Source organism: Furipterus horrens, unplaced genomic scaffold (assembly GCF_987537825.1).
Source record: "Furipterus horrens unplaced genomic scaffold, mFurHor1.1.pri manual_scaffold_2, whole genome shotgun sequence".
NCBI lineage: Eukaryota > Metazoa > Chordata > Mammalia > Chiroptera > Furipteridae > Furipterus > Furipterus horrens.
The window spans coordinates 142,043,485-142,062,104 of NW_028327172.1; the positions used below are offsets into that span (position 1 = coordinate 142,043,485).

The following is an 18,620-nucleotide window of genomic DNA, read 5'->3' on the forward strand; positions in this document are numbered from 1 at the left end:
TCTAAAGCAATATATATGTTTTTGGCATAAATTTTGTTCTTAGGGATTAGCTGAGCCCCACCTGAGAACATGGTGGGGATATAGAGGGAGGAGGTGGTAGAAGGCTTGTGCATCAGAATGAGGGAAAATGGAAGTGAAGGGAGTAGGAGGGTCCCAGGACAAAATTTTACTCTCATAAAGTGGCCTATCGAATGCAAATCTTTTTCAGAACTAAAAATATTGAAAAGACTGTAATAACTGAGAAAAACAAAGGAAAAATGGGCTGTCAAAGTCTGGGTTCTAATTTCAGATGGACTTTTAAGGCAAAACTGGACAAGCAGCATTCATTTCACTATAGATGTCTTCAATATTGAGTGTTAGGCATTTATAGGTCTAACCTTCTGATCTGAAGATCGAAGTTAATGCTCATGTTTGTTTTCTCAAGACGTGGAACTGCAAATCGGAGGCCCAGAGAATACTAAAATAAAACACACACACACACACACACAAGATACTGCGTTACTACATGGGAGGAACCTTATACATAGGAAAAAAAGCTTTTAAAGTAATCCTGCAAAACTTCATCCTCGATTGCTGTCCCTATTTCTGCTTCCATCCTGAATGGCTGAGAACCGAGAGAAAGTCACCGAGATTGTAGGGCCTCTAATGATTCCAGTCCCTATTCATTTTGGTTTCCTCTCTTTATTTAGCTCCATATCAACTCTTCTCCTGACACCTTCCTTGTGTGCTAAATTAAAAATATATGACAAAAGATTAATGTAGAAAACTGTGATGTTTCTTTATGATGGACATTTATGTAGCCATTGAAATCATGGCTATGAAACCTATGCAACAATGTGGAAAATGCTTCTGATATAATGATGATCAATAAAGAAAAAAAGCTACAAAGTTATATGTGTAATGTGTTTCAGCTATGGTTTTAAAAGTCTATTAGTGGAAAAGTTATTGTATGGGAGTGAGAGTGTATTGTAAGAAAATATACCAAAATAATATGCCATAGTTAAGGTTATAAATATATGAGTTATTTTTTCACCTTTGTTTTCCAAAGTTTTAAAACTCTCTTATTATTTTTATAATTTGGAAACAGATTTTTAAAACTTGGAGAAAAATAAATCCTATGATAATATAAATATGGAAGTAAAAACAACAGCTAAGGCATATAATGGTGTTACTTCTTCTCCCATGCACTGTATGTACTAAGCCTAACATGCATCATTGTCTTATGAAATCACAACCACCACTCTGAGATGTAGGTACTGTGATTGCTGACATTTTTCAATCACGCCTCAATCTGAGGAGTAGAGGGATAAGTCCTTGCTGCAGGTACAGAGCAAATAAACTGCAGAGTTAGAATTGAAATCCCTCCATGCCAACTCCAGAAGCTGTATTCACTGACACTGCAGTGTGAGAATCAAACTTGTAGTTAAAAGCTCCGGTTATATGAACCAGTAATAATATGAATTAATAATAAATTATCATTTTCATCATAAGTCATCATTTTACTAGTCCTTACTGAATATGTTACAAGTCAGGTACTGCCCTCATGTAAAGCCACTAGTGTTTTATATCCTATCATTGCATTGCACCAAATATTCCTGCAAATAAGTATTCTCCCATTTCAACATGACTTACCTGAGGCATCACCACTGATAAAAAGCTGGGATTCAAACCAAGGTATGTCCAATTTTTAAGTCTATGCATCCTTATGCCCCAGCTATGATGAATACCTTTATTATTCCCAATGTGCAATTTTCTGTCAGACCTCTGGGCCTTTGCACATGCTCTTCCTTCTTCTTTGGAAACCTTGTAAGCCTTTCCTGCTTTTTGTACTTGGAGAACTCCTGCAAATGCTTCAAAGCTCAGGACAAGAGACACCTCCTGCAACACATCCTCTGATCCCATAGGCTGGGCCAGGCAGAAATTATGTCTTTATTTCCTCTCTCCTCCTTTGGTACTCACCTGTCACTCAACCTATGATATTGCTAATTTTGAGTTTCTTATTGAATGGGGGTTGTATATTTTCATCTTGATATTGTCAGTCTCTAGCTTAGTGCCAAGCATATAGAAGGGGTGGCAACAAAAATGGTTATTTCTCATCAAAAGAGATGATGAGAAAGAGTGTCATTACTTGTACACTTCCAGTAATGGGGATCTTCCTATATTGTGATGAAGCCTGCCTAATACTGCTGGTATTCATTACAGGACAACTCAGCATGGGGCGAAGATACAACAGTGTCACAAATTCATACTAGTAAGAGGTGCATGTGTTTTTAACTAGAACCAAATACCAGATCTCTGGGCATGGATTCTAAGGAGACTTTAGACTATTTTCTTGTTTTCCTACTTGAAAGATTTTGCAAGTTTTTATGAATCTTAATGGCATATAAATATTTTATATTACTATAGTTATTCTATGAAAATGACATTACTACTTACAAATCAGAAGTAACAGTTCTGAATACTGCCTTGAATGTTTCGTTAAATTAAAACATAAAGTCATTTGAAAACTATTTTTTTTAAATATTGGGACTGAAATAGATATTCCTGGAGATTTATAATGCTTTTTAATATTTAGGACCACTTTTACAATACAATTTTACTACAATCCACTGAGAGTATTTTAAAGTACAAAATGAAGAATAAATCAAAGTATTTTATAACAAAACAGAATGCAATAAAAATGGATGTCTTTAAGGGCCTTAAAGGGTGAGATAAGAAAGCTATTAGGTTTCTTCCACTACAGACGTCAGAGATAAATGAATAGAAACAATTTACGTCCTTGACTTCTAAAGATTACTTGCTGGTAAAATGGGTTGACATTGTTTCACATAAACACATTTTTATCTTCCACTTTGAATGATGCTGGTGGCCAGTGTTTGTTTCATGATTATTCTTAGTTATTGATGAGCTTAAATGATCTGTGGTCTAGATTGAACACTTTTAATACTGTAAAAGAACTCAGTGCCCAGTCCTCTATATATGCTCACACCATTGCTACGATGTCAATTTATTTCTCTTTGGCCTTCGGGAGAAAGAACTCTTCATATCAAATTAAGTGGTTGGATTTTTGTTGAGAACTAGCAAAAGGGTTATTAGCTTCTACATAAGAGGATTCTAAGGAAAAATGTTCTAATAGCTCAGATTAGACATCCATTCTATCTTTCATGGCTTCGTTTAAATATCTCATCTCTTATCCATTGGTTTTCATCCAAGTACTAATCACAATTTTGCAGACAGGATGTATTCTAGCCTGGTTCAAATGTTGGATCTGTCCTTCATTACCAAATGACTTTGGGCAAGTCATTTGACGTCTCTGAGTCTCAGTTTTCTCATTCATAACATGGAAATACCTGACTCACAGAGTTGTTGGTTGTTGTGAAAATTAAATGAAACAACATTAAAAAAGCACCCAGTAATGGGTTTATAACACATACAGTCATGAATACATGTTAGCTAATAAAAATCTGTTATAAAAGTTTAACTTTCATTTAAATATTTACTTTTTCTGAATCAAGAAGTGAGTTCACTAAATTACAGCTTGGTATCTTCTTTAACTATCCAGGATCAATGGTATAGTGTTTTTTCATAGTGTAAAAAAAAAAATATATATATATATATTATATATATACATATATATATATATAATATATATATCATCGGCGGCGGCAGCCGTCCGTCTCGAGAGACGATGGTGTAGCTTCTTAAGAGTCTATCTGCACCGCCGAGAATGGCTGTGCAGTCCGACTCGGGAGTGACACGGTATCTGTCTCCTCCCGTGTTGAATCGACATCTTGCGATGTCGCTGGAGTGTCCTCTCCAGTGAAGCTGAAGCTACAGAGCCTGGGCAGGGTGATATGGAGGGTCTGCTGTTGCCCATGCAGCAGACCCCCCCTCTCTTCGCAGCTGAAGGGTCCAAGGGAAAGACGGAGTCAATACAGCTTGGTTTCAGGTGCGCCGCAGGAGTTGCCGGTGTTGACTACAACGTCAAACCGCCTTAGGGACTCCGGCTCTGGATTTTCTGTCGGGGTTTACTCCCTTAGCCTTTCCCCTGAAGAGGTATGCCGCAAGGCAGCGGAGGTTTTTTGGAGTCAGAGTTTTCCTTCTCTGATATATATATATTATTCTAGCACAATATTCTAAAGTATAAATTGGGAATAGGTATTTACTGGTTGAAACTTTCAAATGCCTAAATAAATGTGTGAAACACTGGGATAAAAGGTTTACTTACTGTAGCACTCCTCAGTGCTCAGTTAAAGTGCAAATGTGCACCCAAGTGTCCCAGAGGATACGATATTCTATTCAGCAGTGAGCACAGAACTCTCCTTTAAAGGCTTAGCTTAAGGGATTAGCACTCTTTGCCTATTCAATCATAAATTTTCATGAATTTTTTCAAACAAGCCATTTTACTGATAATCATAAACATCTAATTTAAAATAGAGGAATGCATATGTTTAGTTTATGTAACATTTAATTATGTAGGATTTGCAGATTTCAGAATTTTTTTCTGACTTCAAAAAATAATTATTTCTACTGTGATATTTATTTATTACAAGAAGTTCCTATGTGTATACTTAAACTGCAATTGCATAAAATAAATTTGTTGTCCATAAATAATACTGAATGGAAAGTGCTTAAATCTGGAAACAAAGAAAGAAAAATGAGGAGGAGCTGGTGAAGGAGGAGGTGAAAGAGGAAGAGGAGGAAGAGTGATGGGGGAAGGAGGAGGAGGAAGAGGAGGAGAGAGGAAAAATCCCAATTTCTTATTCTTTTATAAGCACATTACAGATCATTATTAACCCTTTCTTTTCTTGCTACAGTTTTCTGTATTATTCTTCAAGTAAGATACCAGATCTTCAAGTAATCCCTGTTAAAGCTGATTTAAAAGCTGAATTATTACAATATTTTAATATGAAAATACTGTGAATAATATTAATATGGGAGGTATATTGGAAATAAAATTTAATCATCTTTGCTAAACTTTTTAATTGTTCTTAAATCTTTTACTTTAATTGTATTTGTTTTTTAATTCAAAGAAAAATGTAGTAAATTCAAAGAAAAAAGTCAACAACAAAAATCCATAGTAAAAAATTAGTATTCGTGGATCTGTTGAGACTAAAAAACATGTAAACGTAATGTCCAAAGAGAAAGCATACAAATGTATTAATCTATTTGTGTTTTTAACCTTATATTATCCATTCTGTGTTGCTAATAATGCTAAATCCCATTACCCTGGTAACTTCCTGCCTGATTTGTTTTAATTGCTCTGTGCTAAATTGTGAGTGCTAATTGGGGAGTTCTCCATTAGTTCTCTTTTAAAATTCAATTAGAAATCAGTGAGTGCTTCTGGTTTTCTCTTACGTTTGTTCCAGCTACCATAGGGTTCCCAAGGTCACACACCACCATTCTGGTTACATTTTCCATCTTGTACTCACAGCTCAGTGGTCGGAATCCCTGCAACAGGAAAGAACACCAGGGCGGAGTTCAGGGGGCAGAATAAATTACATCCTGTCACAAAAACAATGCTGTGAGTGGGAAGCTTGTCTTGATTTCAAACACCTGTGTGAGTAAATGTGCCCAAGAATTAGTGACCATCACCTCAGAAGAAAAACTTAAAAGATTGAAGTTTAATTTTAGAAAGAAAAGTTTTAGATTGGTAAACACATTAATTATTTTCTTGAGAACAAAGGGCTTTCTATAGTATTTATACAAATATTTTAGGTATTATTTTTATTAATGTTAGTGTTAAGTTTGGGCCATGAAGATCATAGATAATTCACCACAACTAAAAAATTAATTTTTACAAAAATGAAATGACAGTAATGTGTATAGATGATCATATAACTTAATGACCCTTTGCAGGAGGATTGCTTTGAACACAAATTTCTATGCATCATGTTACCATTTTGAGATCACACAATCAAACTTGGTTCAATCCTTTTAAATACTTAAGATGGAGAGATAATACTTTCATGTTTACCCAGTGCTTCCTCTCTCCCTTTGTTCCCCTACATCTAATTCTGATTAAAATGTACAAAAACTCAAGTTCAAAGAAGCACTTAGAACTATGTGTTGGAGAAGGTCTCAAGGTTACACCAGAGAACATGGGGAAGAGAAGGAGGTTTACCTTTGAGCTCCTGTTCTCTGCTCACAGCTCCACCTTGTGTCCTCATGTTACTCCCAGCTGCCCTGGAAATTCACACCTTGTTCTCTACTTCAAGCCCTTTTTATATTTCAAAACCTAATGTGCCTATTGCCCTGCTCTGCTGTTGGTCACAGCTACCAATGTTCACCCATTATTTCACTCTAACTTGTTAAGTGCTATAATATATCACCTTTGAGAAAGAAATGAAGAGATTAAGAAGTATGAATAGTCATGGGGATGGAAAGTACTGCATAAGAAATATAGTCAATAATATTGCAGTAACTATTTATGGTGTCAGGTGGGTTCTAGAAATATTGAAGGGAACACTACATGAAGTATATGATGTCTAACTCATATGCTATACATCTGAAACCAATACAAAATAATACTGAAAGTAAATTGTAATTGAAAAATAAAAATTAAACTTCTCAAAGAACCCTACCCCCACCCCAAATATCTATCACCTATAACCCTCATTCCCAAAGATAAGCTTACGAAATGAGGAGAGTCACAAAAGAGCAACCTTTTAGGAATTTGTGCTCCATGAGAGGTCCATGGAAGAGGGTTCTTGATATGAGGACCATTTATTGGTCTTTCAGCTCTAATGAAACTTCATGTAAGGAAGTAACGTGAATTTCCAAGTAAAAGTTTCAGAAACCATCCTCCATTCCATCCTTTCCACTTTATTTAGAAAAACCAAGATTCAAAATCAAAACAAAGAAAAGCCAAACAAACCCCAGATATCTTGGTAAAAAATTCTGTAGGTAGATTATCATGTGCTTTGAGAAAATAAGCATCAGGGTGAAGAGGTTTTTGTATGTGTTCTATTCCAGTGCCTAGAACAGGGTTTGGCACAAAGGAGGTGTTGGGAAATACATGACAGAAGTAACTCACACTTTTTCCTAAGGAGAAGCCTTCAGTGAAATCGACAAACACAACTAACTGTAGGGTCCTCCTCCTTAATCACGCTATAGCACACATTTCAACTCTGTCCCAAGTAATGAGAAAGGAGTGAATCACTAATATTTGGAGGCATCATTTAATACAAGCTCTTTCTAAATATGAATGAATGACATGTCAGTCTCCTGATGGAACTAAGAAACATTTTTTTAAAATTATTTTATTAGGGTGACATTGGTTAATAAAATTATGCAGGTTTCAGGGGTGCAATTCTGTAACACATCATCTATATACTGTATTGTGTGTTCACCACCCCAAGTCAAGTCTCCTTCCATCACCATTTACCCCCTTTCCCTCTGCTAATCACATACTGTTGTTTGTCTATAAGGGTTTTTTTTTTGGTTGTCGTTGAGCTTTTATGTGTGGGTTCTTTTTTTTTTGTTTTGTTTGGTTTTTTTTGCTTAATTCCTTCACTGAAACGTATTTTCAAAAAGCTGGTAATATTCTCTTTTCTCAAAGATACCTTTAGTACATATTCAAGTTTAAGAATTCATAATTAACTAATTGTACAGAGATGTTTTGTGTTGAGATTATTAACTCAATCCTGAAAACAGGAAAAAACAAAAAACAAACAAAAAAAACCCAACAGCAAAAGCTTTAAAAAAATGTAAAAATGTCCACAAACCTCCTGAGTATAATTCAAGGATTTGGTTTCTATATAAATATTTTTATCTTATCTAAAGGTTAAAAGTTATGTGGACATTTTTTTCAGCTTTTTAGAAATAGCTTTTTCACATCAATCAAAGTTCTCTCTCCCCAGATCCCCCACCCTTTTTCTTTTTTTAACCTTTATTTCCTCTCTGAGTGAGAGAAACAATCATTGTTTTTCTAGACATTTCTAGGTTACTTTCCTCCACTGTCCCAGGAACACTCTTGTTCTAATCCATTTATAGCTCTTAGGATATCATTCATGCCTTTATTCATTCACTGAAAATATTTACTGTGTACCCCTTGCCCTCAATGAATTTCCGATTATTAATAACAAATGCAGTAAGTGATCACAAGCAACTCTATTGTAACAAGCCATGGAAACACAATTAATACAGTTTGTTAAGTTTTATGGTAGCAGAGATTCGTAGTGGTAGAGGAGGACATGCGTGTGGATTTAAACAACGGGAAAAGTCACCCTAGAGGAAGTAACGTCCAAACTGACGGGAGACAGTGCCCACCAGTGATTATGGACAAGGGCCTGGAGCCAACAGCCGAGGTTTCAATCTTATTTCTGCTACATAACAGCTGTGTAACTCTGGGTATGTTACTGAATTTCTCCTTATCTATAAAATGGAGATGATAATAGCCTTGCCATTTCTCTCTAAAGCTTAAGTAATTTAAATATATACAGGAGCACAGAGCAGTGCTCAGCCCATAGCAATTGTAAAAGAAATGTTAGCAGTCTCAATCATTAGTAAGCTAATGGGAGTAGAAAGAAGTAAAGTGGGTGAACGGGAAGAAGGAATAGTTAGTGTGGCAGAGAAGGAACTGCAGGTACCAGCTCCCTGTGGTGAGAGTGTGCAGGGCTCTTACAGAAACTGAAGAGAAATTCCGTCGCTCTGGATTTCAGGTGTAAAGGAAAGAACCAATGATTAGTGATGAGGCTAAATAGGTATATGATTTAGGGGTGATAGAATTAAGGGCCTTGCTAGTCATCTCAGGAATTTGGACCTGATTTTAAAAGCAATGGAGAGCTAGTGGGGGTTTTAAGCAAAAGAGTAATATGGTCAGATTTTTGTCTTTAGAAGGACGGCTTCCTTTTCAGGCAAGGGGACTGACTGGAGGCAGGGAGACCAATAGGGCACTGTTATAGTAATCTCAGAAAAGGGTCGCACCAGCCTGGACCAGGGCAGTGATAGTGGCAGTTAAGGTGGAGAGAGGATGTGGACTGGAGAGCTCTGGGACTAACTCAGGCTTCAGAAACTACGGGGATGCAGGTGGCCGTCCTCTGAGACAGGAAGTGGAGGGGCAGGAGGAGTGTGTGTGGGAAGACAATACAACCTGGTTCTGCACACCCTGGGTGTGAGGAGAGTGTGTGGCAGGAGTGAAGTGGAGTATATGAGGGGCCTCGGATCGCCGAATTCATAGAGATAGGAAGTTGAACAGTGGTTACCAGGGGCTGGGGAAAGGGGAAATCAGTAGGAAGCGTTCGATGGTACAGAGTTTCAGTTTTGCAAGATGAAAGGAGTGCTGTGGACGGATGGTGGTGACAGTAGCACAGCAATGTAAATGTGCTTTATGCCACTGGATTGTGCAGTGCAGTGTGCAGATGATGTTTTATTGAGCTGTACACTTGAAGCCTGTATGGCTTTACAAACTAATAAAAATAAATTTAAAATGGTAAAATGTATGCTACATATAATTTACAATAATAATAATATGCAGAATAAAAAGGTAAGGCACACAGGTCTTTACTCCTAGAAAAATTTAGAAGGTCACCAAAGGGAAGTATAAAAACTGGCTCAGTTAAGGTTTCCAGAGAAAGAGATGATCACCATCTACATTTTTAAAAAGATGAATGTTTTCAACAAAAGAATAACAACACTTACAATCAGATAATTCTAATACATTTCCCCCTGAGAAAAAAATTTGTTAAAAAAAACTTGAACTGAGTCTCAATAAGAAGATACATAAACCTCAAACTGCGTAAAAACAAAAAGAAAATTAGAATGTGCCTTAGTCTGCGCTAAGTTTCTGCCCCAGAGAAACTGATGGAAGAATTGTTGAGGACTCATTTGAGAGTATGGATAATGCCTGTTGTAACATTTACAGCCAAAGACAGAAACGGTAAATGTTCTCCCATGTTTTCAACGCAACAATGTGAATAGTAAACTAGATGCTTTGCTAAAGGAAAACATTTTAGAGTAGACTTTCTGTTTGACAAAGTCAGGAGGAGCGGCCTGAAGGGAACTGAAACAAAAACGAGTGGAGTCCTGGAATGTTTAAAAATGACATACTTGAGCTCATTTTTTGGTTTGTTCATGTATTATTGGCATGGAAGTATCTATAGGTGATATTTTTCTATGAACTTCTTCAACAGAAACTTGTACTGATTTTATAATTGCCAAAGATACCATGAAGATAATTTAACCAAAACATAAACCAGGAGAATAGAGGTGTGAAGAGAGAATTTTATACTCTTGATACTTTCCAAGGCCTATAAACTACCAATATCACAACAGTTTGTTAACATCTCTTTAGAGGAATTATTTTTCATTAAGTTATTTAATCATTAGCATGCTCAAACTCCTCAGGATATGCAGTATTTGGAAGCTCACATGCGTGTACTAAATTATAGTTTAATGAACAAATCTGGGCGTGAGTTGCTAAGGAGCACCCACTGTGCCCAGCTCCATGTCAAACACTGTGACGACTGTGAGAGAATAGTAAACTTGGTCTCTGTCCTTCATTGTGAGTCTGCATGTTTTTGAAAACAAGGGACTCTCTCCATTCTCCCACAATGTATTCGTAACCGTTTTTTAGACCAAGCGATTATAAACACAGCAGAACCTTTGGATACCCTTAGTGGGAAGATTCATGTTCTGATAAGGAAAGAGAGACTATAAAAAGCATCCATGTCAGTTTAATAAACAGTGGCATTGCAGGCCTGGCAAATGACAGAGACCTGGCTTTTCTTGGTCCCAGTCCCGAAAAGGTGGACCATGAAGAAAGAAAAATGAACGTGTTTGCTTTCCAGTGCCTGTCTAGGTTGTTATCAGTGCTCAGCTGGGATTGGTTGGACCTTCCTCCATAAGCAATAATGAGAAACAGACCTCCTGAGACCTACTTGAAACTTAAAGGAACTCAAAACAAAGGCCTGAAAACAGTCAGTGAGGGTGGGACTTAGCTTGTGAATTTAGCTGATAGATCATCATTTGGTAAGCTGCTTCTTTCAGCCAGTTATATTCTCTTTCTTGCTCAGCTCTCAAACTTTGGCCAATTTACCTCTGCACTATGGCCAAGAAAGGTCTTAATACTGTTTAAGACCGCCCCCTTCCTGGCTCATTTTGCAATTATGATTAACAAGGGAAAGTGCCATTTTGTTCTCTTTTATTTAGGAAGAAACTTTCACCTCAGATGGCTCTATTTAACATTAATTTGACTTCCAAAATCATTACTACTTCAATAGTTGGTAGGCATTACCTTAGTGCTGCGCTCAATCCCAACATAATCTGCCTCTTCTGGAATCAGCACAAAGAGTTCAGCTTCATAGGCTCCTTCTCCTTCATTTCTAGCATTGATTATGAGCATAAGGTGATTTTCATCTCCAATGATGACCTGATGCTTATCTCTAGAAATGCAGTTTAATAGGCATCATTAGATAGTACAGTTCACTTGATTCATGGGAATTTTATTTAAGGACTTACCTGGTAGGAAAAGAAGGAGATGCAGAAATATAGGACTGGGACAAAAAGAAGATGGATGGTCATGAAAGGATGGTGAGAAGAATTAAGAGAGCCATGTCTGGATGGAAAGGGCCAGAAAATAGCCAATGATGCGCTAGTAAATGTTTAACAATCAGATCTCAAGAAAAACCCCCAAAACCCACACACCTATTTGTAGCATTTCCTGATTCCTGTGGTATGAGTCCTCCCAACTGTGGCCAAGTTCAATCTACCAACATATTTAACAATCTTCTAGCAAAAATTCTAGAAAATTTAGCAATTGGTTCACAAGCCAGAACGAGTAGCTCCAGCACATCCCTGAACATATGAGTGGAGGTAAGATAAGTGGCGGAAAGAAAGGGAGAGACGTGGCTGAGAGACTCAGAAGGGGAGATGTGTCATGCAAAGTGGACGGTAAGAGAAAAGAAAGAGGCAGATAAAAGATCACAAATAGCTGATTGACGATTGTGAGAAACTTTAAGGAAATTTAATTCACTTTAAACTTCAAACTGAACCAACATTTGGAAGTGCCTATTTCGCTTTTGACACTACATCAAAGCCATTCCTTTGGACACTGGGTAACTGTGAAGTTTGGAGAAAGTCTCCTTGAGAGGTACCAAGCAAATTCCAAACACTGGCAGTGAGAGAGGTCCTGGGGGGAGGGGGTAAAGGAGCATGAATCTATTTTTTTCCCCATCATAGATGTTTTACATCTTAATTTGATTTCTTTCTATATCATAAAGCAATGCAATCACCAGTTCTGTACCGATGACTCGCCATTACAGGCAACCGGGAAGCCCTTTGATTCTTATTTGATTTTGTGACACCTTCTGTTTAACTCTATAGAGTACCATTACATTTTTTTTCCCAGCAAATTAAAGTTCAGTTTGTTTTGACAATTTTAAGGATGTCTTTGAGTCATGGGGTGCTGTAAAAAAGTTTCTGCCAAGGTGTCGATGGAAGCTGCCTGTCTCTGAATCCTCTGCTCACAGAACTGAGACAAGTAAATATAACCTGAGCCACCCCATAGACGAGTTTACTTTGAACAAAAACATTTTTATTTCACTTCTGCTGAAAGATTAAACCGCCCAAGTGAAACCTTAGGGTGTGTCACTTGACACCAATGACAAAGAAGTGACCCAAACCACAGGCTAACCTAAAGTGTAGCCAAGCTCAAGAATTTCATGCAGTGTATTTTTTTTGTAGTAGTTGGAAGTGTATACTTTCTCCAGAGAAGCTTTAAATAAACACCTGTATTCCATTAGATAAAATGTACAAGTTTATTTATTTAAACTTACGGTCTAGCTGACAGCTTCAAGTCAGGAATGCACATGTTGTCTTCTCCACAGTCCACCAGGATATGAGCCTGCATTGTGCAAACACAGATCAGGAGTAATCTTGGAAAACCTGAATCACATCCTTTTTCTTGAAAATTATGAATGATTCCACAAATTAAACCAAGGCTTTCATTTCACTAGGCATGCTTCTACCCAGCTAGAAGCCCCATGTTAGGCAGTGACCTCCGATATAGGCTAGTTTACATAATAGCCCAATTCCAATTCATTCTGAAATGTCTGTAAAGAATGTGACTCTGGCAATGTTTTCAGGATTACAGGCTGTATTGCTTTCATTACAGCCACATTTTGAACAAATTAAATCTCGGTTGCACAAGGGGGTGGGTTTCCGAAAACACAATAATGCAGTGTTTCAGGAAACATGTTAGAAAAATCTCCCAAATGTTACATGTTGGTCTGCAGGAATGAAGACAAAAGGGGCCAGATTCCGTCTTAGGGTCACAGGAGCAATGCTCAGTGCCTGAATGCGAATATACCATCAAAGCCCGTTGAGGACCTACCTGTTCAGTAACAACATTTTCCCTGTAGTGGTTCAATATCGGTTTCACTTCCAGGCCTTCCTGAAAGGTGGATTCATCCAAACTATAATTCAAACTAATGTTGATTGGAGATAATTTATCTCGGAATTCAGTTTCATCCTGGGGAAAACAATCACCAACTCAAGAAAGGCTCTGTGAATTAGCTGCAAGATATCAGTCAGTCAAAGAGGCACTTGATGTTAGTCAATGAAAATGAACAATGAAGTAATAATCATCATTGCGAGCTTAAGCACGCACTGATTGATGTGGTATGTAGTAGCCAGCTTAATTAATACATGTTCAGAGATGAACCATTTAGAGCTGTGCCTTCACTGAAACATGCTTATTGAGGTGATCTTCAGTTTCCCCAGGTCTTCAAAACTCACACAACTGGCCAAATCACAAAATTAAAAAAAAAAAAAAAATCATACTTATATAGGCAATAAATGTTGAAAGTTTGCGAATTGGGGTTTATATTTTCACGAGATTGGCAGAATTTAGGAATCCATTTCTTACCCTCTTGGGCTCAGGGTAAGAAAACATCTTAATTCTTTTCCTCTGTTATCATCTCTTTAAGCTCTCGCTAGCATGAACTTTGAAACATCTTCAGCACATTTGAAGTTCCTTCAGAAAAAGGACGAGAACTCCAGGGAGGTGAGTAGCACCAGCAGCAAGCCCTGAGCACACAGAACACCTTACAAGCACGTAGTGAACATGCCACCTTTCAGCTGTGTGCCAGTCAAGGTCATAATGAGACTCAAGGGTCATGTGCCAAGCTTTCCAGAGTGTGTTTGTAAACTTTGCCTTCACCAGGTCTTCTCTCACTAAATCTATTAAAGGAGCAGATGAAATAAGAATAACAACAACCTCACAACTGGTAAGAAGATGAAATAATTCTATTATAAATATTTTGGCTTTTTAAATTTCACAGTATGTTTGGAGTTATTGTTTAGAATCCACTGCTTTAAAAATATAATTATAAATGACTTTTAATAAAGGCTTTGAATGCCTAAATGTTTTCCTGAGTTGGCTCTGAAATGCACATTGATAAAATCTGGCCAAACATACTCATGTAGGAGAAAAATTCAAATAAATTGTGTTTAACGAGTATTTTTTTTTTTTTCGGGGGTGGGGGTGGGGTGGGGAGAGGCAATTAGAAATGAAAACCACCCAAGTTAGTGCTATTATCCAGATTGTGAACAGAACAGAAAAAGCCTTGGGAATTTAGGGCAACACATCACTGGGTTAGCTGAAGGAAGTTAGGCTTGAGATGGGAGTGTGCAGCCTTAAAATAAAGTTTCCTCCAATAGTATGAAAATAGGTGTGAAACAAGTATGATGGTTAAATGGAGAAAGATGGTTGGAATTTGGTTTTGAATGGGAGGGGCCAGAGAGGTGACCTGGAACACTTACTCTCAGGTAAACCATGAAGTCCTGGCATTCGCGAGATTTCTGCCCCCTGACCACGAGAGGGAAGGTGAGATGTGACTGATGGTTAGCAAGGAAGAGCGTGCGTTTAATGGCTCCTTTTTGTTTCAGGGAATCTAACTGCACCTCGGCAGTCAGGCCTAAAGAACAGAAATTAAGTAAATATAATCAGGAAAGGAAAAGTATTCAGTGAATGCAGTGTTTTATCAGAGGCATGAGTTCCTATTCATCTTGCTTACTCAGGAAACATTGTTTTCATAGTTGGGATCAAAAACAATACAGGGGCTGAGACAATGTTATGAAATATTCCCCAAACTAAAAAAAGTTGTTTTTGAAATAAATCGTCATTTCTCCCCACAATTATTTGTTTTTATAGATAATATTAATACCAATTATTCAAGTAATGTTTACATATGAGGTTCCATATATACACTAGGAATCTTGGTATCAATAAAGGGCTCATTAAAGTTTTATGTGGTCTGTGCAGAGAAATGCTTATGGTTGACTTTCCTCAGTATACTATAGAAATGTAAAAATGAAGACATGCTCACCTATTGTGTTTGAAATGCTCTGGCCTTCTACAGATGCACATACTCTTAAGGAAAAACTATGGAAAATAATAGTTAATCATTTATTGGTTAATAAAGTTTTGAATCTGAAGTAGAGCTCTTCCTTTACCTCACCCCAGATATATGAATACATTGTTTTCCTCTATACTTCCATTATTATAAACATACAACTAAAAAAAATAAATATATATACTTATTTATCAATATATATTTATAAAAAACATATATATATATATATATCCTACCAGTTGGCCACAACATTAATACAATTAACACTAGTTATAAGCACACAATACAATATACAGATGATGTGTTATAGAACTGTATACCTGAAACCTGTATAATTTTATTAACCAATGTCACCCCAATAAATTCAATTTAAGAAAAGACTGGTGAGGTTAGCTGATTTAATCAATGGATTGATTAATCAATTACTTGCTGCCTTTATTCAATCAATGAATATTTTCATATGCCAGAGAGTGAAGAATTGGGCAGCATGGCAAAGGAACAGGTAGTGGCAGAGCCTGGAGATGAGAAAGAACATGCCGCATTTGAGGAACCTGAAGAAATGCCACATGGTTTGTGCACTGGAGCAAGATGTAATGATCGGTAGGAAACAGGGCTCTGAAATTCATGTTAAAGGATTTGGATTTAATCCTAAGAGGCATGGAGCACCATGGTGTGATTAACCCACATCCCTGCCGTTTTGAAGGGGAGGGGGACTCAGCGTTAATTTCCTAGGGGGTGGGGTACAATTTGAGGCAGAAATACTGGAAGAGGGAATGGCAAGAAAAGGGACGTGAGCATAGACTGGCTGTCTCAAGCTAAGGAGGTACAATAATATGATGTATAAAGACAATAAAAAGAGGTAGATGTGCACAAGGGACACTTTAAACATAAATGAATGACCCATGGACATGGACAATGGTATGGGGATTGCCTGAGGGAGTGGGAGGGAGGACTGGGCAGAGGGGGGAAAAGGGGGGAAATTGGGACAACTGTAATACCATAAACAATAAAATATTTAAATTAAAAAAGAGACACTTTATAGTTTTGCCTTGAACATAATCCAGAGTGGTGTCTGCCATGGCTTATAGGATGACCTGCACTTGGCCTGTTCTATGGCTGTGGAAGGGATAAAAAATGGCTGGTTGACTCTGCCTGACTTGGCTGAAAGTGCTCACTCCCTCCTGAAAAACATCAAGCCCTAACAGCCAGTCTTTGAGATGGGTCTTTCACATTTCTAAGAAAGTAAAAATATAAGAAATACTTAAGGATGATTTAATGACAGTCTTAACATTTTTGCTAGTAAAATATATAGTATGATTAGAATATTTCTACAGAATCCAAAAGGAATAAATAATTCCTAATCATACTTTAATTATGTGTCAGCTTCCTGTGTCAAACAATGAAAATGTGTCGCATCTGGGATTCATCTATCTACCATGACCTCAGTCAATGTTTCCCTTCAGGGTAAATAATTTGCCACATGCCATTAAGCCAAAAGTTTCCTGAGATTTCTCTGTTATTATAGCATTTTTTACCACTTCTCCAGAGAAATCACAAATTCCAGCCCACTTCTACTTCAATTAGGTATATTCAGGGAAGACGAATAGTTCATCACATCTTTAAACTTCTTAGGTTTGGCTTTCAATTTGGAATTTTTTTTTTCTGTGTCCAACATTTTTGGAAGTCCTTGGTTATCAAAGAAAGCTGTGAGTATTATTAATAATTATGAATTGAGATAAAATTTCAAACTAGAATTTATGGTCATGGTCAATATGGTGCATTATAGTGTGAATAGGTCTGATTGGAACAAAAAAATATATCAACCCAGCTCCCTCATCACATAAATTCTAAATGAAATGGTCTATAGTGCTTCTGATAAGTCAGAGGCAGGACAACACACTACAAATCCTCTAATACTAATCCTAACCTAATGCAATAATGGTTGGAATAAGGATTCTGTGATACTACAGTGCTCATGACTGTGGATGATGGAGAAAGAATGAGATAAATGTGACACAGGATCTAAGTAGCAACTCATTTTTCAGTCTGACCAATTCAATCCTATCTCATTGATAGCAAATATCAGACTTTACATAAAGTTAGGCATATATGAAGTTTTTTTTCATATTTGAAAAGTGTATAGACTTTCAAATTTATAAAATGAAAAATTAGAAATTCTAGTAGTGGGTACTTTATAAAACTACACCACTACTTAAAAGATGCAGAAATTAACATTGATGGATGTGAAGAACTATTTCCCAGTTAGAGTGTACTTAATAGTTTTCAGCTGTACGATACAAGGTTATTTCAAATACACACCAAAATTACAAAAAATAAAATCGACAAATGCTTTTCAACCATTTTAGAAAAACTGGGCTACATTCTGTGAACAAATTAAAAAGGTATCAGAGAAACATGTTCTAGACTGAACCAGCTATGAACTTTTAATCTTACAATGCTCTGAGCCACCACACAAAATTTTTTAATGTGAAAGTGAAACATCTTTTAGAAAATGTATGCAATAGAATCAAATACATAACTATAAAGGCACATAGCATATATTGGTCCACATACCAAGCACATTTTATCTTAATAACATGACTTAATGAAACAAGGAAAATGGTTCATGAAAAGAAAGACATTCTCTTGTTACAAAATAATATTCTTTTCATAAAACCAAACAGATCACATAATCTGTTAAAACTACGTAAATTTTATAAAAATACTGTGCTGAAAATCCTTTAAAAAATTCTCTAGTTTGAAACACTATATCAGAGTGTGCCACAAACATACGCTTAAAAGAATTCAGCCTCCAGCCCATTCAGTGGGGGAAATGCTGAATTATTAATTCTCATGTCCAGGTGGCTCTCACAGCTCCTTTCACATTCACTTAATCATGCCAGAGTAAGGATAGATGGTAGCTTTTTCACGTATTTTCTCAGATCAGGTTTTCATTATAATATTGTATGGTTTTAAACCATTTTCAAGTGTGCTCAGGGCCTTGCCCAGCTAACTTTCAAAAGCTGGTTAAGAAGAGGACAGGCCTCCAAGAATGGGAGCTCCCAGGAAAGAATGTTTTTCAAAGTATTCTTCAGGGTCTTCTCCACTCCCACCCTCCACCCTCAGAGGCTTTGACTTTACTATGACTTCCTACCCAGACGCCATCAACAGCACACTAAAGCTGTCTGGAAATACTGTAACTTCTTTGGGTCAAGACTACATTTTCGGAACCAAACGTACTCTCTGAGTTAGACCACATCTCTG

At 36.9% G+C, this 18,620-nt stretch overlaps 1 protein-coding gene across 1 annotated transcript in view; it reads right to left on the reverse strand.

The window, feature by feature from the left end:
- ITGA8 (integrin subunit alpha 8) overlaps positions 1-18,620 on the reverse strand; it is a 176,780-nt gene that overhangs the window by 50,706 nt on the left and 107,454 nt on the right. Inside the window, exons 16-22 of the mRNA XM_090266563.1 lie at positions 15,330-15,385; positions 14,764-14,918; positions 13,334-13,471; positions 12,777-12,844; positions 11,237-11,384; positions 5,359-5,451; positions 378-457 (exon numbers count right to left, since the gene is read on the reverse strand). Of these exons, the coding sequence (XP_090122689.1) occupies positions 378-457; positions 5,359-5,451; positions 11,237-11,384; positions 12,777-12,844; positions 13,334-13,471; positions 14,764-14,918; positions 15,330-15,385 (738 nt within the window). The remainder of the gene's footprint in view (positions 1-377; positions 458-5,358; positions 5,452-11,236; positions 11,385-12,776; positions 12,845-13,333; positions 13,472-14,763; positions 14,919-15,329; positions 15,386-18,620) is intronic.